This window comes from Astyanax mexicanus, chromosome 1 (genome assembly GCF_023375975.1).
Source record: "Astyanax mexicanus isolate ESR-SI-001 chromosome 1, AstMex3_surface, whole genome shotgun sequence".
NCBI classification, from domain to species: domain Eukaryota; kingdom Metazoa; phylum Chordata; class Actinopteri; order Characiformes; family Acestrorhamphidae; genus Astyanax; species Astyanax mexicanus.
This window is the reverse complement of record NC_064408.1, coordinates 73,695,468-73,721,808: the sequence shown is the minus strand read 5'-3', so window position 1 is coordinate 73,721,808 and position 26,341 is coordinate 73,695,468. Positions and strand designations below refer to the sequence as shown.

The 26,341-nt window shown below is 36.6% G+C and overlaps 1 protein-coding gene across 2 annotated transcripts in view; it reads left to right on the top strand.

Moving 5' to 3' along the window:
- Positions 1–26,341, top strand: part of LOC103022574 (MAM domain-containing glycosylphosphatidylinositol anchor protein 2) — a 273,753-nt gene that overhangs the window by 200,122 nt on the left and 47,290 nt on the right. For both annotated transcript variants that reach the window (XM_049483026.1, XM_007230730.4), the window contains exons 9-10: positions 10,011–10,280; positions 22,476–22,624. In XM_049483026.1, coding sequence (XP_049338983.1) covers positions 10,011–10,280; positions 22,476–22,624 — 419 coding nt within the window. The remainder of the gene's footprint in view (positions 1–10,010; positions 10,281–22,475; positions 22,625–26,341) is intronic.

The following is a 26,341-nucleotide window of genomic DNA, read 5'->3' as shown; positions in this document are numbered from 1 at the left end:
ATTAGCAATTAGGCTACCAGTCTGGGGTGGGTTTCCCAAAAACGATCAATCTTAGCGAATAACGAACAAACTCAAAAAACATCTTTGTTGAAACAGTGAGCTCAGTCAAACCACAAACATCGATTAAGCACTGTCAAATATGCAGTATTTTTCCACTGTTATGCCAAAAAAAACGTAGAAATGTGTTGTAATCAGTATTATTATACATATTCTGAAATTCAAATAATAAACGGATGTGCTTAGGCCTTGATAAAATACTCGTAAAGACACATATGACTAAATCAATAAACAAAAACAACTATGTTAATGCTACAATCTATTTTAAAACATTAAACTCACTATGTAATTTATCACTGTGAGTTTTTGAAAGTTTAGTTACTCTGAGATGAGGGTTAAGATTCATATAAATGCAGTGTCTAGTGTTACTGGTTTTTATAGCTCTGTCCTGTAATTTCCTGTATAAATGGTAAGTGATTTATTCTTTTCTAATTGTGATCTACATCTTATAGTTCTGAAATCACAAAAAATGACACAGGAAACAAATGTCATATATTACATTACATCACCTTTTAGCATATAAAAAGCATATAAAGCGTATACCCCACTTTTTTAAAAGACACAACTTACATTTGCATCAGACCTTCTTGCCTGCTTTGTTACATCAACATAGTACTAAAAACAAATAATAATAATAATTAGCCTTTATCCTGTGACCTCCCACTAGGTTTAACAGCAGAACCTCCCCCCAAATAATCTTCATAAACTGTTTATAAACCGTGTATTTTCAAAATCGAACAAATATTTACCTACAATAATAATCTAAAAATAATTTACCATTTAGGCATTTAGTTCTGTTTAAATCAATGCCCATAGTACAACATAAGGATTGTGTATAATGTCTGCACTACATGTGGACAATTCCTCACCCTTAGCTTAGCTACTGATGTGTGCAGTAATGTTTATGGATCGGTTACAGGATTCTCTTTATTGTCCTGGTCATGCTTGTAGAGTTCAATTTGGAGTGAGGATTATATTCCCTTGCCTGGAGCTGAAGCACATGAGTGATGGGTGGCAGTTCCAGGTGAAACAGGGAGAGAGAAAATGAGGGGCAGGTATGAAATGGGCGCAGGACGTGGGGGTGCACCTGCGCCGTCTTTCCGTGGTCAGAATTCCTAGGTTTTGTTTAGCGTGTTATTGGATTGAGTAACCGCCAGTGACATGTGAGCAGTTTCCTTGTCTCTGCTCCTCACTGAGAGCTTTCCCCTTATTAGTGGAGGCTTTCTCAGCTGGCGAGCTTCCCCAGTGCGTGAATCCCTCCGTGCCAATCCTTTGAGGCCGCTTTCTGGGGCCGTGGAGCCGGAGCCCAGCGGGAAGCAGGCGCTCGCCTTTGGTTTCCAGCCGCACCGCAAAGCCGCCTTTAGTAACTCGATCAAGGGCCGAGGCACAGCTCTCTGAAGCAAAGAGCATTAGAGGCGTGAAGAAATGGCTTCAGTGAGTCAACAGCTTTGATGTGTAAAAAACCTGCATGCGTGCTGCTTCTCGAGTGTCCCGAGCAGAGAGGGAGGTGTAGTGCGTCTAGTCTGTTATGATTTTTTAATAAAACAGAGCCAAATCTGTGGCTGAGGAACTCTAATATTCTTATGAAATGAGAAAAGAGATGTGGTGCACTTAAGAAAAAAAAAAGATATATATAATATATAAAGATATATATATATATATGGGTGTTGTCAAGACACATAGAGAGTTAGCAGCTCATCAGTGCGATGAATTTCACTTCTTTCTTTCTCAATATTTCTTCTGTTTTTCTCCTTTTTTTCTGCATTCTCTGTTTTAAAGATGCCCTCCACTTAACCGAGCAGCCTGTTTACTCTTAACGCTTTAAGAAAACCCATTACATCACTAATTTGTTTATGTCTTTTATTCTAGAAAGAAGATTCAGCCTGAACAGCTTTAACAAGTCAAGGCAATTAGTTTCCTGAATCTGTCTGAGTAAATTCAACTAGTCATGTCTTTGTTTGCAAAGACTTAGGATGTTAGTATCACAGTGTTTTAATTAATTAGTGTTATCCAACCAGTGCACTGTATCTATTAGCAATTAATTTAATTGTTAATTTAATTGTATTAACAACTTAAGCTTAGTTTAATTTGGTGCTTTTTACTAAAATAAAAAAATGTGCAAGGTGTCAGTGTCACATAGATTTTACCTGTGAAAAGCCTGTGTCAAGTCAAGTTTTTTTGGTACACAGAACACAAAACAAAATACATTCTCCAACAATATGTGGATACTTTAATATCATATCTATTTCCACGTGTATAATATATAATTAATATGGAGCTGTTTTCACCAAAACGGTATACCGTGTCGTTAGGTACTTTGGTGATTTTGGTGAAAAATTGATACGTGCATTTTGTCGCGTATCTGAGCAAAATTTGGTCCAGTTTACCATGCCCATGCATTTTCCCATTTGTTCGAGTCATTTTTCATGGAAAAAAAAGGTTTTATGAACGTTTTTCACCACTACGATATATCACGTCCTTTTTTTTCTGATTTGGGTAAAAAATGGAAAAGTGCATTTTGTCTATGCACTTAGACAATCTGTGTAACACTGTGTGTAATTGGGGGATTCTTTATGTGAGTGTCCACTTGATATGACTTTACAACTTTGTCTTGTGGAAACCTATAGACAACACTAAAGACAGAGAAATTGTAGATAATATGCTATTTATTAACTATATTAGCCTCCTAAACTCATGGCAGTTTAAAAAAATGGCACAGCTCTCGAAGAAATTCCGAAAGGACAACACTATTTTAATTCTTAGAACTCACTTTAGATTAGGCTCTCTCAGTAATAACTTTCTGGGATATTCTTATGCTTTAATGGAGCCTCAGTAGATTTACAATTCTAGTAAGAATCTTTAACCCAGGTAGAAAAAGAAGACATTTTTGATCACTGTATCTTTATCAATAAAATAGCATTTTCTATTATTGTCCTGAGCTCCCTGATACCTCTGTTATTTTCCTGCATATTTTCAAATCCAGCAGCATAAAAGCATGGTCCTAACCAATTAGTGGCCCTAACCTATGTTTAGTGTGTGTGATTATCTGAATATTTTTTCAGACTGTTATATTGTAGCACATACATCTGGCCCTGAGAGGAGCCAGGATAACCAGATAATGTAGTATTACCAGTACCACCAATAATCTTTATATCACAGGGGGAACTGGTTAAAAGAGGCACTGGGGTCAGACAGAAGGAGGTTTGTGATTTTTTTCCCCTGCTTAGTTCACCAGCAGTAGACCTCTCAGTGAAACTTGCTATCTCGTCTTTACTTCATTGTCTTTGGCCATTTCATGAAATGAACCTGAGGCGTGAACAAGCCTAAATGACTCACATCAAAAGACTCAATCACGTGTCGTTACCGAATAATGAATGGAATTAAAAGATTATTGTTTTTAATTAATTTTCCTCCTCTGCATCTATAAAACCGGAATGGCCTTGGGGCCATTTCATAAGAATTGCATTATGGTCGCAGACGTGTATGAAATAATCTCCGTGTATTAGCTCCAGTGCTGCAAATTTGGCCTGAAATTTTAATAGCCCCATTTTCATAGAACAATATTGAAGAGATCAGCCATGCTGAATGACTGGAAAAGGTCAGTGTATGTGTCCCCTGTAAACATACTCATTAGGTAGCCCCTCACTGGATCATTTACAGCACGGTCAGCTGAGCCGGGGCCATTAGCCGAGCAGAGCAGAAGCTTATACCGTGCGTAAGGTTAGCAATTCAATAACATTAAAGATATTGATCTTGATGGCTGATATTTATCTTGATGGTGCCATGCAATACATAACTAGATGTCGTTTTAAAACATATTTACAGCCCTATTACTACCTATTACTTTGCCTCAGATTAAAGCACAGTGTTTTATGCTACTATGGTGAGCTTTCTAGTGGGATTACATGAAAAAAAAAATAAGTACCTCCATAAGTAACTCCATAAAAACCTTTTTATACATATTCAATTTTTAATATGGACATTTGAGCTTAATTTGAACAGTATTGTGAAATTGAATGTATATAACTAAAGAAATAGAATGGAAGAAATGAACAAACACTTAATTACTTAAAGCTGATGTCGGTAAGTTTTGGGATTTGGGGGATTTAGGACCCTCTCTGGTGAGAATGGGTTATTGCACTGAGCATACGGAAGAATCATTTTAAACTGGGCGGGTGTGATGCGGTCTCCAGTCTCTCAGTCAGAAACTTCACTCTTTCATTTTTTTCAGAGCTACTGAGCTCTGACTTTCCGTCTTCTGAAGTCTCCATTGCTCCACCAGTCGCTCGTGTTCAGTAAAACTGAGCCGGCTCCTCTTTCAGAGGCTGTACGTGTGACGTAAGTACGTAAAGATGTGTGACGTGGCCAGAAGAACTCACGCGAAAAGCAACCTAAGACCCCAGTTTTTAGAATGAATATATCAGGCTTAGCAGGGATGGTCATTCCAGCACACTGGTACCATTAAACACAATATTTTATCTCTTCTCCACTCAAAAATGCTTCTGCTTTTAGTTTAGAAACAAAATAATATGGACTGACACTTTAATAAACATATGTAGTATAATATAATGAACAAAAATAGCCTTGTATCAAAATAGTTATATCCTCACTGAACCTCAAAACACCATACTTTGATAGGAACTAATTATATAAACCATGGACTATGAAGTGAATTTTTGGTGCTTTTGCTCACAACACTGTGATCTGTACTGGGAGCAATCTTCTCACTTTCTACTGCTGCTAGGCAGCAGCAGTCTACTGTATTTGCATATGCCCTATAACCTGCCAGCAAATTGGTGGTGATCTGCTCGTGTTTGACCTTCACACTTTATCACCAGCAATCATTCAGATGATTTAGACCTGTGCAACATGCTTTTTTTTGACTAGTAAGCAAGAAAACATATTATGAAGATCCTGCTTTTTTATACAAAAGCTGCTCATTTTCCAAAATTGTGACTACTATACAAACTCATACAGATGCAATATAAAGTCTTATCAATTAATCACTACTTTCTATTTGTATACTGATATTTATATTAGCCACATGTAGTCCTAACTCCTGTATTTTACTTGTTTTACCAATTTATGATGTTAATCCATAGCTTCTTAGTAAGGTATTGGAAATACAGAGCCATGAAAATGACTTATCTCTTGCTTATTATTTTAGACTTAACAAACAGCTCAGATGCTTACTGATACACATGTAAAAGTAAGATGTTTTATGGAGTTAGCAACAGGCAGTTAACAACCAAGCAGGAAATGCTCATTATGCAACTATGGGTGTGTTGGTTGGCAATACTTTGCAAAGTAGCGTACAAACTCTGTATATATGTACAGAGTTAATGACTATTACAGTAGGTGTGAGAAATCTTTGAAATAAGGTGACTGGGAACAGGTAAGCTGTCTCTGATTGGCTGGAGAATGACTGAAAAAAAACAAGGGAAGATGGTAATGGGCAATATAATGAATCTCTATAGTCAGCTTGGACAAAGGGAAGCCTTAATAATATGACATTTGTTCACATTTTAGATATTTAAAAGAAATGTAATATTAGACAAAGAAAACACAAAATAAACACAAAATATTACAAACGTTGATTCCAACTACAGCATTATCAATTCATCTACTGTATTTATTCATTTACAGTATTTGGCTGAAGCTCTTATCCATAGCCTAACATATTTCCATGTGAGTGGAAGCTTTATGGGTTTTGCCCAAAGCTTATATTGGTGTAGAGTGGATTGCAATTGAACCCCGGTTCAATTTCCTGCCATGGGGAAGGCAGTGTTATTACCCATTACGGTATTATAATATAAATATAAAGGAACCATAAAGGTACTTTCATATGAGGTACAAAGGTATCATAAAGATCCATAGAACATTTTCCAGAAAGGCATTAGAATTATCTAGGTGTTTTTTATTGCAGCTGTGATATGAGTATTGATGTTTGTTTATATAAACTTTCCCAGGGATACCAGTTGCGCATTCTCTTTTTATTATTATTGTGGAGTCTTGGACAGTGATATTAATGAAGTCTAGATAAACCTACAGTTCTTTAGATGTGCTTCTCAAGCTGTTGATGATTGTTTTGCATGCCAGTCAAACCTGGGAAAACTCCAATGATACTAGGGTTCTCTATTTGAGGCTTAGTACACTAAGTCACGTAAGTGCTATCCAATTAATGTGTTCGTTTGAATGAATAAATCAAAGAAAAAAAATTCTTGGTGCCCTTTATAGTTTTGAGAAAGTTGGCAGGTCTTGTTTGTCTCAGTAGCTGCTTAAAAGAGGTGTAAGAAGTCCACTTGTGGTAAAAAAAAAAACTCAACATTGAAAAATGTGCTTGATAGACTTTAATTGAATTTGACGATTTTTGATGGTCTATGGTCAAAAAAATCAAATGTTAAGCTGAAAAATGTTGCTAGTAGTTTGGAAGTGGCAAGGACTGTTATAATAGTTCCATTCAGGTTAATATCGTGGTCTAAAGATGCTGGAATGATATACGTCTGAAATAAAGGGATGGCATTTTAAGTCTATGACAGTTATTCATTCATTCAAATTATTCTAAAATTATTCGAGAATTATACAAGTTGAAATAAAATAAAAACTTCTTTTTTTTTAGCAAAAAGTAATAAATGATGTTCGGCTTGTTCTTAAATCATATAATAAGTTAATTAGATTAAATTTGAATTGCTTGACATCAAAAATTCTAAATTATAAACAAAATACCATTATTAAATAAATATAAACAATATTATTTATTAATATAAATGTATATTATTGGTATTATAAGTTATGTTACCTGTAATAAAGTTACATTTGTTGGTGTTACAAAACATCTCCATGTGTCAAACTATTTTTAGCAGTTTTTTTTGCAGAGTGCATCTTGTATGATGTTTCTATGGTTTTCAACATATCTTGACAAGACATAGGGAGAAGTAGTTCTATTTCTTATGGTGAAATTGCATGAGGTATTTTAACTAGAAAGGTGTTTTTTTCATTAAATTCCTATTCTATTGGCATTTTGTCTTGAAAAAAGTAACAACATTTAGAAATAGGTTGTAATATTGTAGTACCATTTAGTACTTTAATACTCTTGTACTTTATAGTACTTTATTGAAAAAACTTTACATTTTTTTTGTCACCTTAGTTTTTTTCTCCTGTTCCATGATCTATGTGACAAATAACAAAATAAATCTGTGCTTTATTTTGCTCCACAATTAAAATCAGAACACCATTTCCTCACTCCTCACAGCCTCTGAGTAGTGTTGCTCTACACAGCTGCATGAAGGGTAGATGTCTCTGGGGGTTCCGGAGATGCCGGCGTGAAGCTGATGATGTAAAGTGGATGGCTCGGCTGTTGAGCTGCTGCATATGTTCTCGCTAAAAACTGCTCCAATTACGTAACTGCGTTTCCGTGGCTTTGTTGAGGTCTTCGTCTCTCTCTGCGTGATGGAACATTTACTTCAATTTCGTCTGTGCCACTCAAGAAGCCTACAAACCAAGCCATTATTCAAAACTGCTCAGCCTACAATTTTAATGTAATGAGTGGAACCTCTCAGGCTGCTCCTGTTCTGCAGAGAGTCTGTTTCTGCTTGGTCATTGTGTGTTTTTCTTAATGTTGGTTCTGTACTGTCTTGCAGCATCAGGATGAAAAGGAAAGCTCTCCATCGTGCAGCTCAGCAATTAACTTAACCCACGTTTAAAACTCTTTTTCTTTTATGCTTTTAGAGGCTTTCATGAGACGACGCTTTCATCAATCGGTAAAACACGCGATGTTTGCCCTGTGCAGTTGTTCACATATAGGGCCCTTAAAGCTTATTCCTAATGCAGTAAATCGAAGTGGAGAGCGCAAGAGAAAATGCCCTCTCGGATTAATTTGGCTCAGCGCTCATCTGCTTTTTGCTGTCCTCCAGCACCACTTAAGTGACTCTCTCTCTCTCTCTTTCTCTTTCTCTCTCTGTCTCTCTCTTTCTCTCTCTTTCTCTCTCTCTCTTGCACTCTCTCTCTCTCTCTCTGGCGTTATGTTGATTTGGAGCAATTAATTTCAGCCGATTTAAGACCTGTTTGTTTATATCGGTTTCCCACACTGTTGCTGCTGCATTAATCCCTCACTGTGACTTCTGTCAAAGCCTATCAGATTGGCAAATGAAAGGCAAGTTAATTAGCCTGAGTTGGTTGAGCCCATCTATCTGCTGCAATACTTCTACTGGTGCTGCTAAACAAACAAAAAACAAATCAGCACTAAAGAAGATTAGAACTCTGTACATACACAGCTTTTACAGCATGGTTTTTACTCATTTATTTACTATTGTGTTTATTTGCTTTAACTCACTGGTAGTGGTATATATATGCATCATTCTGTGATTGCACACATGTAATGCTTTATTTATTTATTTATTTATTTTATTAGAGATTACGTTTGATAATGCATTATGCCAAAGAATCATATCTAAGCATTTGTATTCCATTTGTCTCCTAATACTTATAAATACATTCAAACCAGCACAAATCAACAACAACAACATGTCATGTGATGAGTCACAATAACCCCACTGCCCTGATCTATACTCTCTACTATAGGCTGCTATGATCATGACATTTAACTTGTTATTAATTGTAAATGGATGTACATATTAACTATATCACTACAAGGCTAAACTTACTTCCCAGCATTACCTACAGTACAACTGCATTATATTCCCCCTATAGGACATGATGCTATAGAACCCACAATGCAGCTAAACCATTAAAACAGCCTGTTTCCCTACATGATCCTGACAGGTGATTACTAACAGTTGTAAAGAGTAACTGAGATATGCTTCAGAAACATGTAATAATCATGGCAGCTATAGTCTCATTAGTAGATTAGTGGCTTCACTGACTTCCTCTGCATCAGATTTAAAACCCTGGCTTATAAAACTGAAACTGAATCACCTAACTTTACACTAATTCTGCTGTGAGTGATATTGTGAAAATACTTAATCTATAAAAAGATTTTTTATTTGAAGACAATAATAAACTGCAGAGTTTGGAGTTTAAAATATGCAAACTAGACTTTGTTTTGCATTCATTTTCAAATGTATTAAAATTGTGTATGCACAATAAAACCTTTCAATAAAAGCAGCTCCCTTTAAACTTGTAAGCAATTTGATGCAATTGAGTACAAAACTTTACAAGAACGTTTTACAGGTTTCTCACAGAAGTACATTCCTCTCAAGTTCATTGTTTGAGGATGTTTCCGCATGTAAATATATATGAATAGCACTTTTATCATACTAATAATGATTCATCATATTAAAACAATCATTTGAATTAACCATATTAATTTTGACTAACTGTCTAATGGTTTTTTTTTTTACATTCAGGCACAGTGTAATAAATGTGTAAAGCTGTGTAGCACCTTGGATTAGTGCATTTTATAGACTCTATAAGTGTAAATAAACTTTACATTAGGAGAATGAGAATGGCTTCCCCAGTATTCGGCCTAAAATTGTGCATTGTCTGCTTAATAATAATAATAATAATAATAATAATAATAATAATAATAATAATAACAAAAAACTACTACTAATAATAATAACAATAATAATAATAGTAATCATAACAACTCTTCCTCTTCTTCTTCTTCTACTTCTTCTTCTTCTACTTTTTCTTCGTCTACTTCTACTTCTTCTTCGTCTACTTCTTCTTCTACTTCTTCCTCTTCTTCTACTTCTTCTACTTCTTCTTCTTCCTCTTCTTCTTCTTCTTCTTCTTCTTCTTCTTTGTATTAATACTTCTTCTACTAATAATAATGTGGTGGTGGTTGTTGTTAATAGTAGTTTGTGTGTTGGAGCTGGTAGATGATGCTGGTACTGTACTGCAGTTGTACTTCATGCATGATAAGTCAGTGATAAGTGAGTGTTTGTGCTGTGAGAGTCTGACCCGCTCTGTTTTATTTTCTCTGTGGGCAGATCCTCCAGCAGTGGAGCCTGTGTGGTCAGAGGTGCGGCAGGGTCTGAACCGGCCGGTGGCTATGAGCTGCAGGGTGCTCCGGGCTCACCCTTCACGGGTGCTGCGCTACGAGTGGCGTCTGGGCTCTCGGCTGCTCCACGCAGGACACTTTGACACACGTGACGAGACGGAGTACACGGTGCGCAGCCTGACCCGCGAGGGATATGGAGAATACACCTGCGACATCATTAACGAGGCCGGAGCCGGACGCTGCACCTTCTTAGTCACAGGTAAGACCCTCCGTATCTGACACGAGTGCTGCTATAAAGCATCTTCCTGCAAAGGTTAGTTCCAGTTCCACTCCACCACCCTTGATGCAATCAGACTGCAATCAGAAACTATTGACTGGTTTGAACAAGTGTGAATGGAATCAGATTATATTGCTCCTGCTTGCTGTGTTTTGTAGAGTCGATTAGAAATTCCAAACCACTGAACTTCCTTGCTCCGTGTGAGCTTATTAGAGTGCTTGTAGCAGTTATGACACTAAACAAGATGACTTTTTTTGGCATGAGAGCCAGACAAACTAGACTATTTAAAATGATGATTTGGAAAAAATTACGATCATTTAACCTTGACTGGTTAATGATATTCATTTCGTTTTTGGAACCAGTTTATGAAGATCTAATTACAACCTAATGGATTTTAAATGGAGATGCACTTATATCTGTCCCTGCACTGATACCAGCCTCAGTATTAGCTCTGAAGTTCTTCTAGCCTCATCTGATGAGTAAAAACTGTACTCGTCATACTTTTAAAGGGTTTTTACAAAGTGCCATTAGTGTAGCGTTTGGACCTCAAGGACTCAACTATACTTCAGTGGTATAGAAAGTTTAAATTTTTTTTTTTTTTTTTATAGGGCATTTTTAACTCATCATCTGTCATGTCTGTTTCATACATTTCAGATCTTTAGTTCAAACATGTTTTTGCAAAAAATGATAAAAAGATGAATAAAAATGCAATTGTGTTTATCTTGGGCACAGTGTGTTGACTAATTAGAGAAAAGTAAAGTGCATGTAAATGTGCAGGATTAAAATAGTGTACATAGAGTATGCATATGAGGACAGAAGCCTATTTAACTTATATAAGAATATTAAGTATATAAGTTCACATCACAATGAGTTTACTGGCTTTCTTTTTCAGGATTTCCAGCCCTTTCTAACTTTTTATTGAATAACGTCAAGTAAAGTTATTCGGAGCTTTGAAAACGCTCTATTTACTCTCATGCTCAAATGATTTTTGTCAGGTGGCATTGCCTTTATCAGTGAGATGAAGTAATTGATAGAAAGAAATGAGAAGAAATGCGCGTCTAACTATAGTTGACAAAAACTGAATGGGGAATATTTTCAATAAGATCTACGTCAGTTTTAATATGCTTTGCTTAATGGCATTTGACATGCGATGGTTTGGTAAAAAGAGGTAGATAGATGCATAAAAAGATTTTTTTTTAAATAGAAGAGAGTGGTAATTCCTTTTAAGAAAGCCTTGGCGATTGGTTTGTGAAATGGAAGAGGTTTGGCTGAAAGCAGGAGTGCAGTCAGAGTGCATCGTGTCTCTGGTGCCAGGGCCGTATGACAAGAGGGGATATGGATTGATGGCTGCGGTGGGCGTCTGAGACCTAGAAGGGGCGAAGCCGGCGAGGGGCGTCTGGAGGAGAGGCGCTCGGTCTCTGGGTTGGCCCACATTTGTCACTGTGGCCCGGCGCCACCGAAGAGCCTTCTCCTGCAGCGGAGTCAGCTTGTGAGAGCTGGATAGATGGATCTCTAGCCCCGTGCTCGGCATAAATCAGCACCGCCTCCCCACGAGCTGCAGGTAGAGCAGATCTGGGCAGCCTGCGGCTATTTGCTTTTGGTCGACAGGCGGAGGGGCTAACGTGCCATCGTTCAGCAGCCCTCTCCTGAACTGACGCGCTGCCTTCCTCGCCATCTGGACACAAAGGCAGCTGCCAGAGTTACTGGGGCCTCCACACACACACTCCAGGGAGAGTGAGACTATTCCAGCTCCTGATTAGCCCTAAAATCTGGCCCAGTTTGTGCCCATGGCTGTCCCAAGAGGAACCCCCACTCCTCGCACTCTGTAGGTATAATGGCTTCTGTTTTGTACTCACAGTAAGTGAGTAAGCTGCTGAACCCAATTCTGGAAAAAAAAAAAAAAAAAAAAAAAGAAGAAGAAGAAGAACACTGATTTGCTGCTGTTTACAGGTAGTAAAAAAAAAAAAAACATCCCTCTCATATAAATATGGAGTGAGCATATAAATCTTGTAGTGAAAAATGGAAATAGCTCAAAGAAGATCAGGTTTGAAAAAGCTTTGCTCGTTACACAACTGTACCGCTACTGTGTTTTCTGTATTTTCATGTTTGAAGCAGTTTTACGATTAAAGGCTGCTCAGCAGCAGCAGATTTTATTTATAGCACGTAAGAAGAGTCACTTAATCAAAAGATTCTTATTAACATCAACATTGGACACAAAAAATACTGTAGTTTTCTCTATTTCTATACTGTTTATATATGGAAAAAAATGTTTGGAGAGAATAAATAATAGTAAATAGCCGGCCTTAGTTATTCTCTTTCGATCTATCATTGTTATGGTTTTGTTGTGGTTTTTCTTTTATTTTGTTGTACCAGGTCTGTTCTGTAACGTCCTTCATGCCTTTGTTGCAGCAGACTGACTCCATGCTTCATATTGTGGATGCTTGAGAATGACAAGGCCGTTCAATGCAATTTCATTTAAGCGATATGAAAAAAATCTGTTACAGTGAACATTATGTGCAAATTATGTTCAACAACTGCAACGATAAAAAAAGCACTGAAGCTTAGTTTGTAATTAGCAGTAATTTAGGCTCCGTTTACATTACCATGATGAAGTGATTCTAATTAGATTTTCTGCTTAGTGTGGCTCAGATCAGATTTTTTCATAGCTGTGTGAACGTACCAAATCTGATTTTTTTTTTTTTTTTCAAATCAGATTTGAGTCACTTTCATATGTGGTCCTATATCGGATACATATCTGATCCGTGGACATGCGACATGAATGTGAACAGTCAAATTTGAGTTTATGCATCTTTGCGCTTTTATGCATGCGCTATGTGCTTCTCTCTCATACCCACAAACCTCTTGGTGCAGCAAAAGCAAACAAAACTTTTATTCTTAAAAAAAAACAAAACTTTTTATTTTAAAGTGAAACGAGTGTGGATGTAAATCTACTACAGTTCTCTCCTGATATTTTTTTTTTTTTTTGGGTGAGTAAAGCGATTCTGTTTATTTACAATAAACTAAGATTTCCAGATTTTCACTACGGCTGGGTGCAGCAGCATTAGCGTTAGCAGCTAACCCCTAGCTATAGTTAGAGCTATAAAATGCCGCCCTACAGCGTCACCATGAGTGTTCCGGTAAGCCAGGGAGATATTAGCTAGTAGTTCTACCCATGTAACTTGTTTTAACAGAGTAAACAGCACGGGTAGCGGCTAATGCTAATGCTAATGCTGCTCCAGTCTCGGTGCTGGAGAACTAAACTGAAACTCCTGTATAACCCTGTACTTCAGTGGAGTAGCTTTACTGCTCCTCACAACCTGACTGGTAAAATGTATACATAAGGTGCACTGGATTATAAGATGCACTGACGATTTTTGTGAAAATTAAAGGATTTTAAATGCTCCTTATAGTGTAAAAAAAAATACTTTAAAAAGAAAAATCAAGCCAAGTAGGCATTTCACCATGTTTTTTTGCAGTTTAATGACCTCATGATAAAACTTTTACATTTTCCATACCTGACTATATTTCTGAATGATTACAGTTTATCAGAATAAATATTTGAATAGCAAAAACAGCTAAAGTTGCTCATCTCTAGGTCACGCTCTTACCTGATTGGGGGCCGTGGACACAGTAAGAAAGCCGAGACATTTGAAATGTGCTTAAACCAAGATCAGAAGGCACTCTGTAAAGCTTCTTACCAGACCGTGCCAAAGGGCAAACTCTGTATAGGCAGGCATGACGCCAAGCCAAGCCATAACAGCGCACACGCTCAGTAGTGCTAGATGCCAGAGCGAGCGGACATCTGCAGCGCTGGATTGAAGGTAATGGACGTTTATCTGTGCCAGAGTGGCAACATATTCCAACATGTTCATTTACATTTGTTTAAAAAGTGTCCCTTTTTGTTCACTTGTTAATTGAGGAGCACCTCACTGTTACGGCGACAGCAGCCAGGCCCAGCATTTCTATTCTGGGAACGGCTCCGATTCTGCCTCATTTCAGTAAACCTTGTTTTATAGGGGTGACTTTAATTTGATGCTAGAGCAGTTTCCATTTTAAGGTAAATTATCTGTAATTAGATACATCCGCTGGTTAATGCATGCGTGGAGATAGTATGACTGGAAGTCAATAAAGCATTCAGGAAGCAGCAGCGTGACATATGCTGAATTTAAGAGCAGTCATCAATCTTTTCACGGACACACTCTGTTACTCAAATGATTGCTTCCACCCCCTTTACACAAAAATTGTGATGCACAGCATGAGAGGGCAGATTTGGCACTAATTGTTTTGGTTTATGTTTATACTAATTCCTAATGTGCCACATCTATTGGAAGATATACATAAATAAATAAATTTTGTCTCATTTACGCATCTCTTTGCAATACTCTGTATAATGTGCTTGGGGATGGAAGCTTATTGCTTAATGGTATAATACAGCTATGTAATGTCCATCTGGTAGTGTTGTGTACACACTTAAACAGAGAAGCTACAAAAAATACGCTAAAAATAACATACATATATATAATATAATAATGACTTTGGTTTCTTTGAAGAACTGTAGGCAATTTTTAAATGTTTGAAGTCTGTGTTCAAACTGCAGGCAAACCTGATTTATTTCTAAAATAAATTCTCTTGAGATCACTGTCCACACAATAATCAGGTCAGATTTCTGCACATACAGATATCAGAAACATATCTGCATGAGTTACACTTTGAATTGTTTTTTTTTTTTTCATTGCTAGTGATCAACACAGAAAGCAAAATCCGATTTAATCCTTCAAACTAAGCCGCATCAGTACAAATCCGATTTTAAACCTTCTCCAAATGTGGTTTGTATTTGCTCAACAGAAATTGGATTTTATGTGGTTTCTGTCTGTTCACACTATCAAAAATTCAATCTGGAAAGAATCAAGTTATGCCAAAATTATTTTTTGGCTGACAGCCTGAATATAGCCTAAAACATTTATTTTCTGAAAAAGCTAGATTCTGCCATTCACACTTGTTTCTTCATAAGAGCAGAGCTGTAAACAATTCAGCAGTTTAAAAACACATCATAACACATCTGACCGACCTTTATTAGGACTTTTCTCAAGGGCAAATTTAAGACAATTCTCAGGAAGATCTTGTTGAACAAGGCCCATTGTTTTGAAAATAGAATTGTCACATCAAAATAAAAAGTTAAAAAGGTTCTTCACACCCACTCAGCTTTTACAAACATGGTTTATTATGAAATCAATGTAGATTTTATATGTAATTTCTCAGTTGTTGTATAATACAGATGATGTTACTATAAGATACTCTTTTTTAAGTAGCTACCTTATGGAGAAATGTAAATTACAACTCTATGTAATTCTATTTAGTATAGAAATCCCTATCACAGACATCCCAGCTAACAGAGAAAGTTATAGGAACTTTAAGCAACATTTTACAAACGGTTAGGCTATAAATTAATGCTACAGAAATAATGTTTAGGAACATTTTGAAAATGTAACATAATAATAGTCTGAATCACAACATTATTTGAACTTTTTTGACATAATGTTCCCAGCTAAATGAATAGTTGTCTAGGAAATGTTAAAAAGTACATTCTCAAAATAAATAAATTGAAACATTGACACAAGTGATGTTGCAGCGACGTTTTTCAGAGTGTTTAAAACAATAAATAGAAAACTAAAATCATCCAGCAAACCTGACAGATTGAACATTCGAAGAATGTTAATTGTAACGTTTAGAAAACATTCCACTAACCAATCAGTACGGTTCTGTCCAGTAAAATCTCAAACATGCGTTGTGGTAATAAACGGTTGCCAAAAAATAATCCCTTAGTCCAGTGTTTCCCAGCTGTGGTTTTCAGTGTTTCCAAGAGATTGTTGCGCTTGCATTACAGCTCAGCTTGACCCACCATCCTTTTAGACTCAGTGTGGTAGAAGGAACTTACAATGGCTTTCAACTTGTTCTCTTTAAATGGTGAACAGAGTTCCTAAATGATACCTTTTTTCTAGGTATCCTCACTGTTTTGTGTGTTTATCAGTATCTAAGCTGATATGTATCTTTTGATTATAGCCTCTACATCTAACTAAGGTTATTTTTAGGTAAAAAATAAAGCATTTTGCTGGTAAATGCTTTAAATGTAAATCTAAATACAGCTGTTTGTTCTGATTATTGATATATTTGTCTTAAAAATCACATGCATCTCTTACATGTCTCTTTATTTTACAAATATACATGCCTATAACCCAGAGGTGGAAAGTTATGAATTACGTTTACTCAAGTTACTGTAATTGAGTAGATTTTATGAGGAATTTGTAATTTTTAAAGTAGTTTTTAAATTAGGTAATTTTACGTTTACTCAAGTACATTTTGACACAAGTAATTTACTTCACTACATTGGAAAACTCCCCAATTACTGAGTAAAAAATAAAATGCTGGGAGAGAAAAAATGAGTTTTGTTCTCCATGGCAGCGCAGCTGAACTTTTCCCAGCAGTGTTTATCACGGTTAGCAGGAGAGAATCTATGTAAATCAGCTGGGGGGAAACGGTGTTCTGTCGAGTTATGCTACCCATCAATATGTGCTTTTTTACGGCACTGCGCATGCGCCGACCAACCTTTTTTTTTTTTTATGATTTCATGTTTTTGATGATAATTCCTTAAGGTTTTATTGGGAACATTAAACAATCTGCTCGAATGTTAAAAAACATGTAAATAGCAGTTAAAGCATTTATATTTATAGTCACATATATAACCATACTTTTTTACTTTTTAACAGTAAAGAAAAAAAAATGGATCATAGAAACCTATGCCACTTAAACACTTAAAAGTGTTTTATGGGGTGGTCTGAACAAATACTGCCTTAAAGGTCCAAATTATTATTTGGAATAATAATTAATTAAAAATATTTAATTTATGATTTGTACGTTTTTACATCAAATAATTAAAAGTAACTATGTAACTTTTACTCAAAGTACATTTTAAATTGAGTACTTTTTTACTTTTACTCAAGTAGATTTTTAGCAAAGTAAAGGTACTTTTACTTAATTACAATTTTTCAGTACTTTTTCCACCTCTGCTATAACCTGACTTACCCTGTGGATGTCGGAATTTAACAGTGTTGATTAACACTGGCTTATTTACTGTGTACCCATTTCATTTCTTAGCCTTGTAGTAGTAATAATGCATTGTGAGATGTACCCTTACTGTGTTTTACGCTTCCCAGTAAACACGAGTTCAAATCGCGTGTGTTTATGTCTTACTCCCACTCTTTTTGTTCATCGTTTTCTTACATAACCCTATAAACATTCCATGTGAGCAGTTATATATTCCTTTAAATAGAGCCGACGAGTCTTATAATAACACAATGGCCGTCACAGAACCATAGAAGACCCCACTGCACCCAGAGAATGAACGCAATAAACATTTAACTGCGTATTCCCCAGCAGAGCGAACACAACAAAGCTCTCACATAGCCCACAAAGTCTCACACTCCCCGCGAGACCTTTTTTTCTTCTGCTTGCATTGAGATGCAACGCTGAATAATAGTGTTTGTTTTCAGCCAAACAGAGCAAGACACATAAAATGAACTGCAATTCACACATGCAGTGAGCTGTAGGTACGCAGAGGGATTTCCCTCTCCTCGGGAGCTCTGCAAAATTGGGTCCAGAGCCAGTTGAGCTGACAGGACAATAATGATATCAAGCACTGGTTTCAATTTACAAATATTGTGAAGATCTCTAGCTCAGAAGAAGAGATACAGGGGTTGGACAATGAAACTGAAACACCTGTCATTTTAGTGCGGGCGGTTTCATGGCTAAATTGGAGCAGCCTGGTGGTCCATCTTCATTAATTGCACATTGCACCAGTAAGAGCACAGTGTGAAGGTTCAATTAGCAGGGTAAGAGCACAGTTCTGCTCAAAATATTGCAATGCACACAACATTATGGGTGACATACCAGAGTTCAAAAGAGGACAAATTGTTGGTGCACGTCTTGCTGCCGCATCTGTGACCAAGACAGCAAGTCTTTGTGATGTATCAAGAGCCACGGTATCCAGGGTAATGTCAGCATACCACCAAGAAGGACCAACCACATCCAACAGGATTAACTGTGGATGCAAGAGGAAGCTTTTGGCCTTTACATCAAGCCGTGGGTCCTTTAAACCTTTAAAAGCTTCTTCATTCTCACACATTTCTCTTACAAACAAGGTTCATTTAAACCAAAACCAAAAGTGTGAGTCTTCTATGGTTCTATTGCTCAAAGAAACATTAAAGCCTGAACCTTTATTTATGAGAATATTGCCATTTTTACTCTATTATAATTTCCTATGGACTAGCGCCATGTCCAGGGGGTATTCCCTCAGTGATTCATAACCAGGATAATGTAAAAAAGGAGGCGGATAAATGTATGGATATTATTTCCCTTTTTGTTGATCTTCAAGCCCATCAAATACATATTTATAGTCAAATGTTCCTGCATTTATTCATAAGCAGATTTGAATACCAATGATGTAACATGTAGCCTGGAGCACATGAGACCATGTGTTAGCAGCTTTATGTGATGTATGGAGTCCTCTGTTGTAGGTGCAAATTGGCCAGAACTATAAATTGGGAGAAAAAAAAGCATTTAACATTTATATTGTATGTTCTCCTCCACTAGTCTTACACACTGCTTTTGGATAACTTTATGCCTCTCCTGGTGCAAACATTCAAGCAGTTCAGCTCGGTTTGATGGCTTGTGATCATCCATCTTCCTCTTGATTATGTTCCAGAGTTTTTTTAATTTGGTAAAATCAAAGAAACTCATCATTTTTAAGTAGTCTCTTATTTTTTCCAGAGCTGTATTTCAAGCTCTCTGGTCTGCTGGTCCCTTTGTTGTACTTTTTGCTTCTCTCTCTCTCCATGTTCATACAAAACAGTATTTTGTGATTATTTGTGCACTTTTATTTATGTAACATCCAAAACAGTCTGTATATTTAGTCAAATCTGTAGCAAAACAATCATAACTGCAGGGTTGTGTGGGATAATTAGCAGTAAATCAGCAGCCACTCTGCTGAAAGTTCTGGTTTTCAGCCACAGTTCAGCTGTTAACCATCAGAGAAAACAAACAGTTCTGTCATGATCGTGTCTTTGGGATTTTTAGGATCTCCCAACATCTTGCCTCCCCCCGAGAACTTACATCTGTAGCTCATTATGTCGCTCATTAACCTTGGTATAAATGTGTACTATTTGTAGCTAGTCCTTCTGAAGGTCTTGTTTCCAGGGTTCCTGTGTTTCTCCTGTCATTCTGCTGTACTGCTTTATTTTGTGTGTTTTTGTCTTTATGGTCTTTTTATTTTTTTCGTTTTTATCTACTTTAGTCTTGTTGGATTAAGATTTATGTACTTTTGTGTACTTTTGTATTTGTGTATGTACTAAATCAGAGAATCTAAAGAATCTACTTAATTTCAACATGTAGAAAATCACATGTTGAAATGTAATTACTACAGCCAAAAATAGAATAATTCAATCGTAGTGGAATATTTTTATATAATAAGTCATTATTTTGGAAAAATAGGACATAATTATAGCAGAAATTATGTGTAAAATGTGTGGAGTGCATGTGGAAAGCATGTGCTAGTGTGAAATCCATGTTTAATTCACTGAGCGTGAGCTGCATGTTTCAGAGCTGTGTGATTGAGAACTCCCAGTGAGAACGAGCTCACATCAAAGCATGTCCGTAACATTTCTGCAATAGAAGATACAGCAAACACAAACTAACAAGCACTTTTAGCAATCTTGAAACTCCACAGATGATAGAGTTTAAAAATGTGCTTTTAATAGTATTTAGATAAAGAATTCATCATTATTCACACTTCTGTGCACACTTTTTAATGAGTGTACAATACGCCACAGTATGAAGAAATTGCAGCTTAAAACTGTTTTAGAATAACTGTTATTTATTACATTCATTTAATTTAGGAATAATGTGGCATGACATACTTTCACAAAATTAGTATTAAAAAAAATCATGTATTTAATGTGTCTGATCACCAACTATGGCTGCCATTAAACAGCACAGAGTCACTATTTACCACATTTAGTCAATTTGGCTCTTTATTAAAATTATCTCCTGTCAGTTTTTTATGCTTTGACAGAAAATGTCAATGAATACATTTGAAATGAGGGAAAAACACTTATCTTAATCGTTTTGATATTAAACATTCGTAGTATTGATTATTTTGTAAATTGCAACAAACATTTCTTTATTACCAAAATAGTTTTTATCTTTTAAATCACTGCCCAATTTGCTTATATTTTAGTGGTTTTAAACAAACCTGTGCATTGTTTCCAAGCAAAAATACACTTGAGGTTCATGCTATAATGTTTAGCATTGGCACTGCTGTGCGGCCTCCTGCTGTGGATCAGCACAGCAGTGCCAATATTACACTTTATAGCACGAACCTTGAGTGTATTTTTGCTTAATTATATCGCAGTTTCATTATCACTGTTTATTAAAAGATTTTGAGTTAAAGAGTATGAGAAAATACAACATGTTTGGTTATAAACACTCTGCACGTTAAAATAATTCCATTGCTGCTCTGTTTGTAGCTGCTCTGTTTGGTTTGTAAGCGCTGTATCGTTGCTAGGTTGCAGAGTAATACATGGTTTAATACTTTGTTTACAGTGCATTACCAGCTGATAATAACACTCATTGAATGTCTTTCAACCAATCACATTGAAGGTTTGGACCTACCTGTGTTATAATTAGTATTGCCTCTTGAATATGGGTTTATTGGGATGTATTTGTTTGTAATAATCAATAGTAATAGTAATTTGTTTCTAAATGTATTACATTCAGTTTATTTAACGATGGGGTTAATCATTAAGGTGTTATCCTTTCTTGGCTTATATAACATATATATCTTTATGTTCCTCATATTAAGCAACGAATTTGACCTGCAACTTTGTAATGTTATTTTGTCCATTCCCTTTCTAATTAAGAAATCATGAACCTGCAGTTCCTTTGATTTTTTAATCTGAGGTGTTTATTTTGGGTACTTTTTATATAAGTTGTTGTTGTGTTGCTGTTGGAGGATTTTTTGTTACACCAGGCGAGATTTGAAATATTTAAGTTTATATATGGAGATAAAGGCTGTCACTGTAATCCTCTATAGTCCTCTTTACAATCAAATAGCATTAGAATAAATGCCTTTTTTGCAGACTGATATAGTTCAGTATATTTCTCTCTCACTTCACGTTGCAGGAAAGGTTCAGTTTAAGTGATGATTAGAGGGCTGACAGTAATCAGATGTGGGTGTGTCTAGTTTAATTGATTCTAGTTGATTCTACTGATCAACTAAACAGCTGCAGACTACAAAAGACTACAAATAGACTGTATGCATTTAGTAAGTAGTAAAAGCCTTGATAAATATTGGAAGATGCTGCTTGGGAGCTTTTTTTTTAAATTTCACAGCACATCTGTAAAAGCTTGGGAAATCTGCACCCATATCGAGCTCTCTGGTCTGCTGGTCCTTTTTCTGTCCTTTTTTCGCTCCTCTCTCTCTCTCTCTCTCTCTCTCTCTCTCTCCTGTTGTTATGTGTGTTGTTTGTGATGTGCACAGGCAGGCTCCTGATGGGATCGAGATGGCCCTCCTCTCAGCCTGCAGGGGTAAATCTGCAGATCATTAAAAAGTGTCTGGCCCACCGCAGCCCCTTAATAAGTCATGGCTGACATAAACACCACTGGCAGGTTTATGAGGCTGCTTGCGGAGATCAGCAACTTCTCTTCCCTCCATGTCAATGCTTGTGCTACCTCCTCTCACAGCTCTATCCAGGGTGTCATCAACACCCGCCATGAAGCCAATAACTCTCCTGGATGCTCTGACCAACTGGCCAGCTGGAGTGTTAAGGAAATGCAGCAGGAGTCTAAGAGGCTCGTCGCCGCCGAGTCCGTTTGACACTTGTGACACGGATTTGCTGGTAGAGGAGCTTCCTTTTCATGTTGGCTCCTGACTCGCCTTTTGAGCTGACAGCATTCAAAGCTCTTTTTAAAAGCTTGTTAGGTGGTCGATGTGCTTCAAATACATCCTCTGATGCTCCTTGAGGTTGCCTCCTTTTTCTTAGCCTGGGTTATGCAAAACTAGAGTGTATGCAAGCTGAAAATATATTTACTCCGATAGTGAAGTGTCTGTTTTTCTCCTCTTCACAGGGAAAGCGTATCATCCGGAATTTTACTACGACACCTATAGCCCTCTGTGGCAGAACCGACCAAGGGTTTATGGGTTCAAGCTGCAGTGGACCCAGATGAACCCCGACGCTGTAGACCGAATCATGGCGTACCGCTTGGGCATACGACAGGTAAACAACATGCGTATCTTACATGTTTTAAGACTCTTATACTTCAAGCCACTAAAAGTGCACTGAAAACCCTTACGTTGTTTGAACTTAAATGATTTAAGTCTGTTTTACATAAAATCTGATATTTCTAAACAATACGTAACTATTTTAAGATAGTTGAACATTTGTTGGCACATATACAAACTATCAAATTGAGATCTTTGAGTTGAACCAACTTATAATAACTGAGTTTAGTCTGTTGCCATTAACAGCTTCTTTTCCATTGTCACAATCTATTTGCATACTGGGTGTGTTCAACGGTTTCTGACTAACACTCACCATCAGTGTGTAGTGATTCCTCCTGAGCTACCTTAGAAATAAAACAACTTCCTCTTTAGTTGTAATAACTTGATGTTTTAATTTATGCTAACTCAAGTTTTCATTCCGTATTACCTAAAAAATCGAGCAGCCTTAAAACTGTCTGCCTTAAAAAAGTCAACTTATCTGGTCTTACAGTATAACAAAAATAAAAAAGTTAAATCAGCTTCCACTTTAGTTGTAATAACATGAAGTTCTAAGTTATGCTAACTTAGTTAGTTTTTTTTACCCATTACTTAACTTTTTTAAGGCAACTGGTTTCCTCAATTTTTTAAAGTAAATTCAACTAATCCGGGCTTACAGTGTGGCCATTATTTATTTATTTCTTTGTTTACTTATTGCCATAAGCAGGTAGTTTCAGCAGTACAGCACCTACAGCGTCTTTTAGCTTCATCATTCATATATTCATTAACATCATTCATAAACAGTGCAAAATTAGTTACTCTTAAACTCTAATATGCAGTTTTCCAGACAGGGCTTAAGCCTTGTGTCAGGGTGCTCGCAGGGCGAGGTATGTGTTTCAACAAACAAAGAAGGAAAACAAATGTACAAACAATAAAAACTAAAACACTAAAACAACAAGGACACAAGAAGTAAACTTGAGACAAAGAATCATGTAACCCGACTGACTGGCCACTAAACACAGACACAAAAGGGCTCTATATACATATATATACACGCAGACGGAAGAGATACAAAACAGGAAACACCTAGAAACAGGTAATGAGGGGGTGGAGCTACAGACACATTCAGAAGGGGAACACATGGCTAGGGTGGAGATGCAGAGAAACACACAGAGCCATGTGCAGGGGAACATGTGAAGAAAAAACACACAGGTAAATAAACAAACAGGAGGGCAGGAAAAACACAAAGACAGACAGAAAAGACACAGAACATGACGAGAACGTGACACCTAGTCTTGGATTACACAGAATATTTAATTAAATATTGTCTCTTGAAATAAAATGAATATAGTTTACGACTAGGCTTAATCCCTGTTTAAGAAACTGCTTTAAAAGTAGGGCATAGACAGTCTAATGGGAATAATAGCACATAAGAAAACCACAGGTATTAATATTACCCAAACAGTACCAAAATACTGTATATTTTTGCAAGTTTAAAAATACAGCTTTGCCTGACAGAACCAAGAAAATTTAAACCATGAATCCCATCAAAACTGCTACAGCTGTTTGTGTTTTAAACAGTTACTTGCTACAATAATATATATATAATGTTCCAGTCATATCATATATTATATAGACACATAAAATAATGTAAATATTTTTACAGTTATTACAGTTTTTGGCGTCCTTAAATCCTAGTACCTGCGACCGATATTTCACCATCATCCAGACTTCAGTTCAATGTTAATGAAGACACCTTCCATCATTTTCAGTTTGATATGACACTGAATTCTCAGCACTAAAGGTGCAGACACTGTTTGCTTGAGTATTTTTGGTTCCCTTTTTAAGCATCTTGCACTGATTGACAGCTAAAATAAATGAATGACTGTTTTTTCTTTGCGGTTTTGTTTACTTGTTTGCTTCACTTTTTCCTTTTTTGAAAACATGCCAGCATTCATTTGACCTTGAGCGAGCACAGTCAGAAGCTCAGATGAAATCAAATACAGAGATGAAGATCTGTCAGGAGCAGTGCTCGTGTGAGAAATGCATCCATAACCTGTATTTCTCTTTCTTTCCTGTGTAATGACTCGATCCAATATAGCCTGACAGGATAGCTGAAACTAACACTCTGTGTTTCGTCCTGCTCTCACGCTCCCTCTCTCTCTCTCTCTCTCTCTCTCTTTGTATTTTTCTCTTTAGGTACAGTCTGCCAGTGATAAGCTCATGACAGTGATTGATAGCCTGGGTTAGAGTACTGAGTGTCAACTTCTCCTTCCACTTCATCTCTCTCTCTTTCCACTTCTTTACTGACACTTGGGGGGAAAAGAAATATATATATTTTTTTTTTTTACTGAGAAAAGATGCCAGTATCTTAGAAGAAATCATAGACGTATATTTATTATTTAATTCTTTTATATGCTGTAGGTCCATCGTTTTTTTCAAATGCTCGTTGTCTAATTAGTCAGTAGCATCTATAGCTGTTACAGGTGTTCAGTTAGACACACAGCTTGCCCAACATAAAAAAGCACTGCCAATAAAATTAGACGCTCTGGAGCAGCTACCCATGAACCTAAGCACACTCAGTCCAGTGCATCAGTCATTAGCAACGAGTGGTACAGTATAAACTCCCCAGCATGGAGCTGTAGAGCAGTGGAGCTGTGCTCTCTCTTTATTAGTGATGGGACGATCCACTTTTTTCAGCTCCGATCTGATTCTAATATAAAACTAATATAATAATACTGCTGATACCATAACAAATACCGATACTTTTAGTTTATTATTAGTACTATGACTAAGGTTACATAATGAGGCTGAAACAGACCACGCAGCCCTTTGAAGAGTATACACAAGTGCATTTAATGTAAATGCATTCAAAAGTCATTTATTTGACACACTTTATATACAAACACACAACAGTTTTCTTTTAAAATAAATATTTTTATTTGTATTAAATATTTTTTTAGTTTTAAGTTAAATATTAAATATGTTAAATCTTAAATACAGGGTTCTAGACTTATTTTTTGCACTGGTTGCGCAGAAGATTCTATTTTGACATGTAGTGTAGTAGATTAGCTGCAATGGTTAACGGCTAACCGACGACGCTAACTGTATTTCCAAGCTGTATTAATCACTGTTTTTTTAATAACAGATTGATTTCTTAGTGCTGATTAGAGTGGGAAGGATCTGTGGTTTGATATTTGACTTATTACATTCACAATGCCGGAATGCATTTGTCAGGCCGATGCTAGCTAGGCTAACACACTGCAGATATTAATGGAGATGGCTAGCGGCTAACTAGCGATGCTAACTGTATTTCCGAGCTGAAATAATCTCTATTTTTTAATAACAGATTGATTTCTTAGTGCTGGTTAGGGTTGGTAGGATCTGTGGTTTGATATTAGATGTGGATTATGCCTGTAGTTCACTTAAGATAGTTATTAATTACATTCACAATGCCGGAATGCAGCTGACTGCCAGATGCTAGCTAGGCTAACAGACTGCAGATCTTAATGGAGATGGCTAGCGGCTAACTAGCGATGCTAACTGTATTTCCGAGCTGATTTAATAGCTGTTTTTTAATAACAGATGGGTGTGTTTGTGCTGGTTAGTGTTTGTAGATGCTGTGGTTTTATAGGATATGTGGATTATGACTATAGTTTAGTCCAGTCTGTAGTTAAATACCTTTACAACACCAGAATGCAGCTGCTGGCGGTTCCGTGCTAGCTAGGCTAACAGA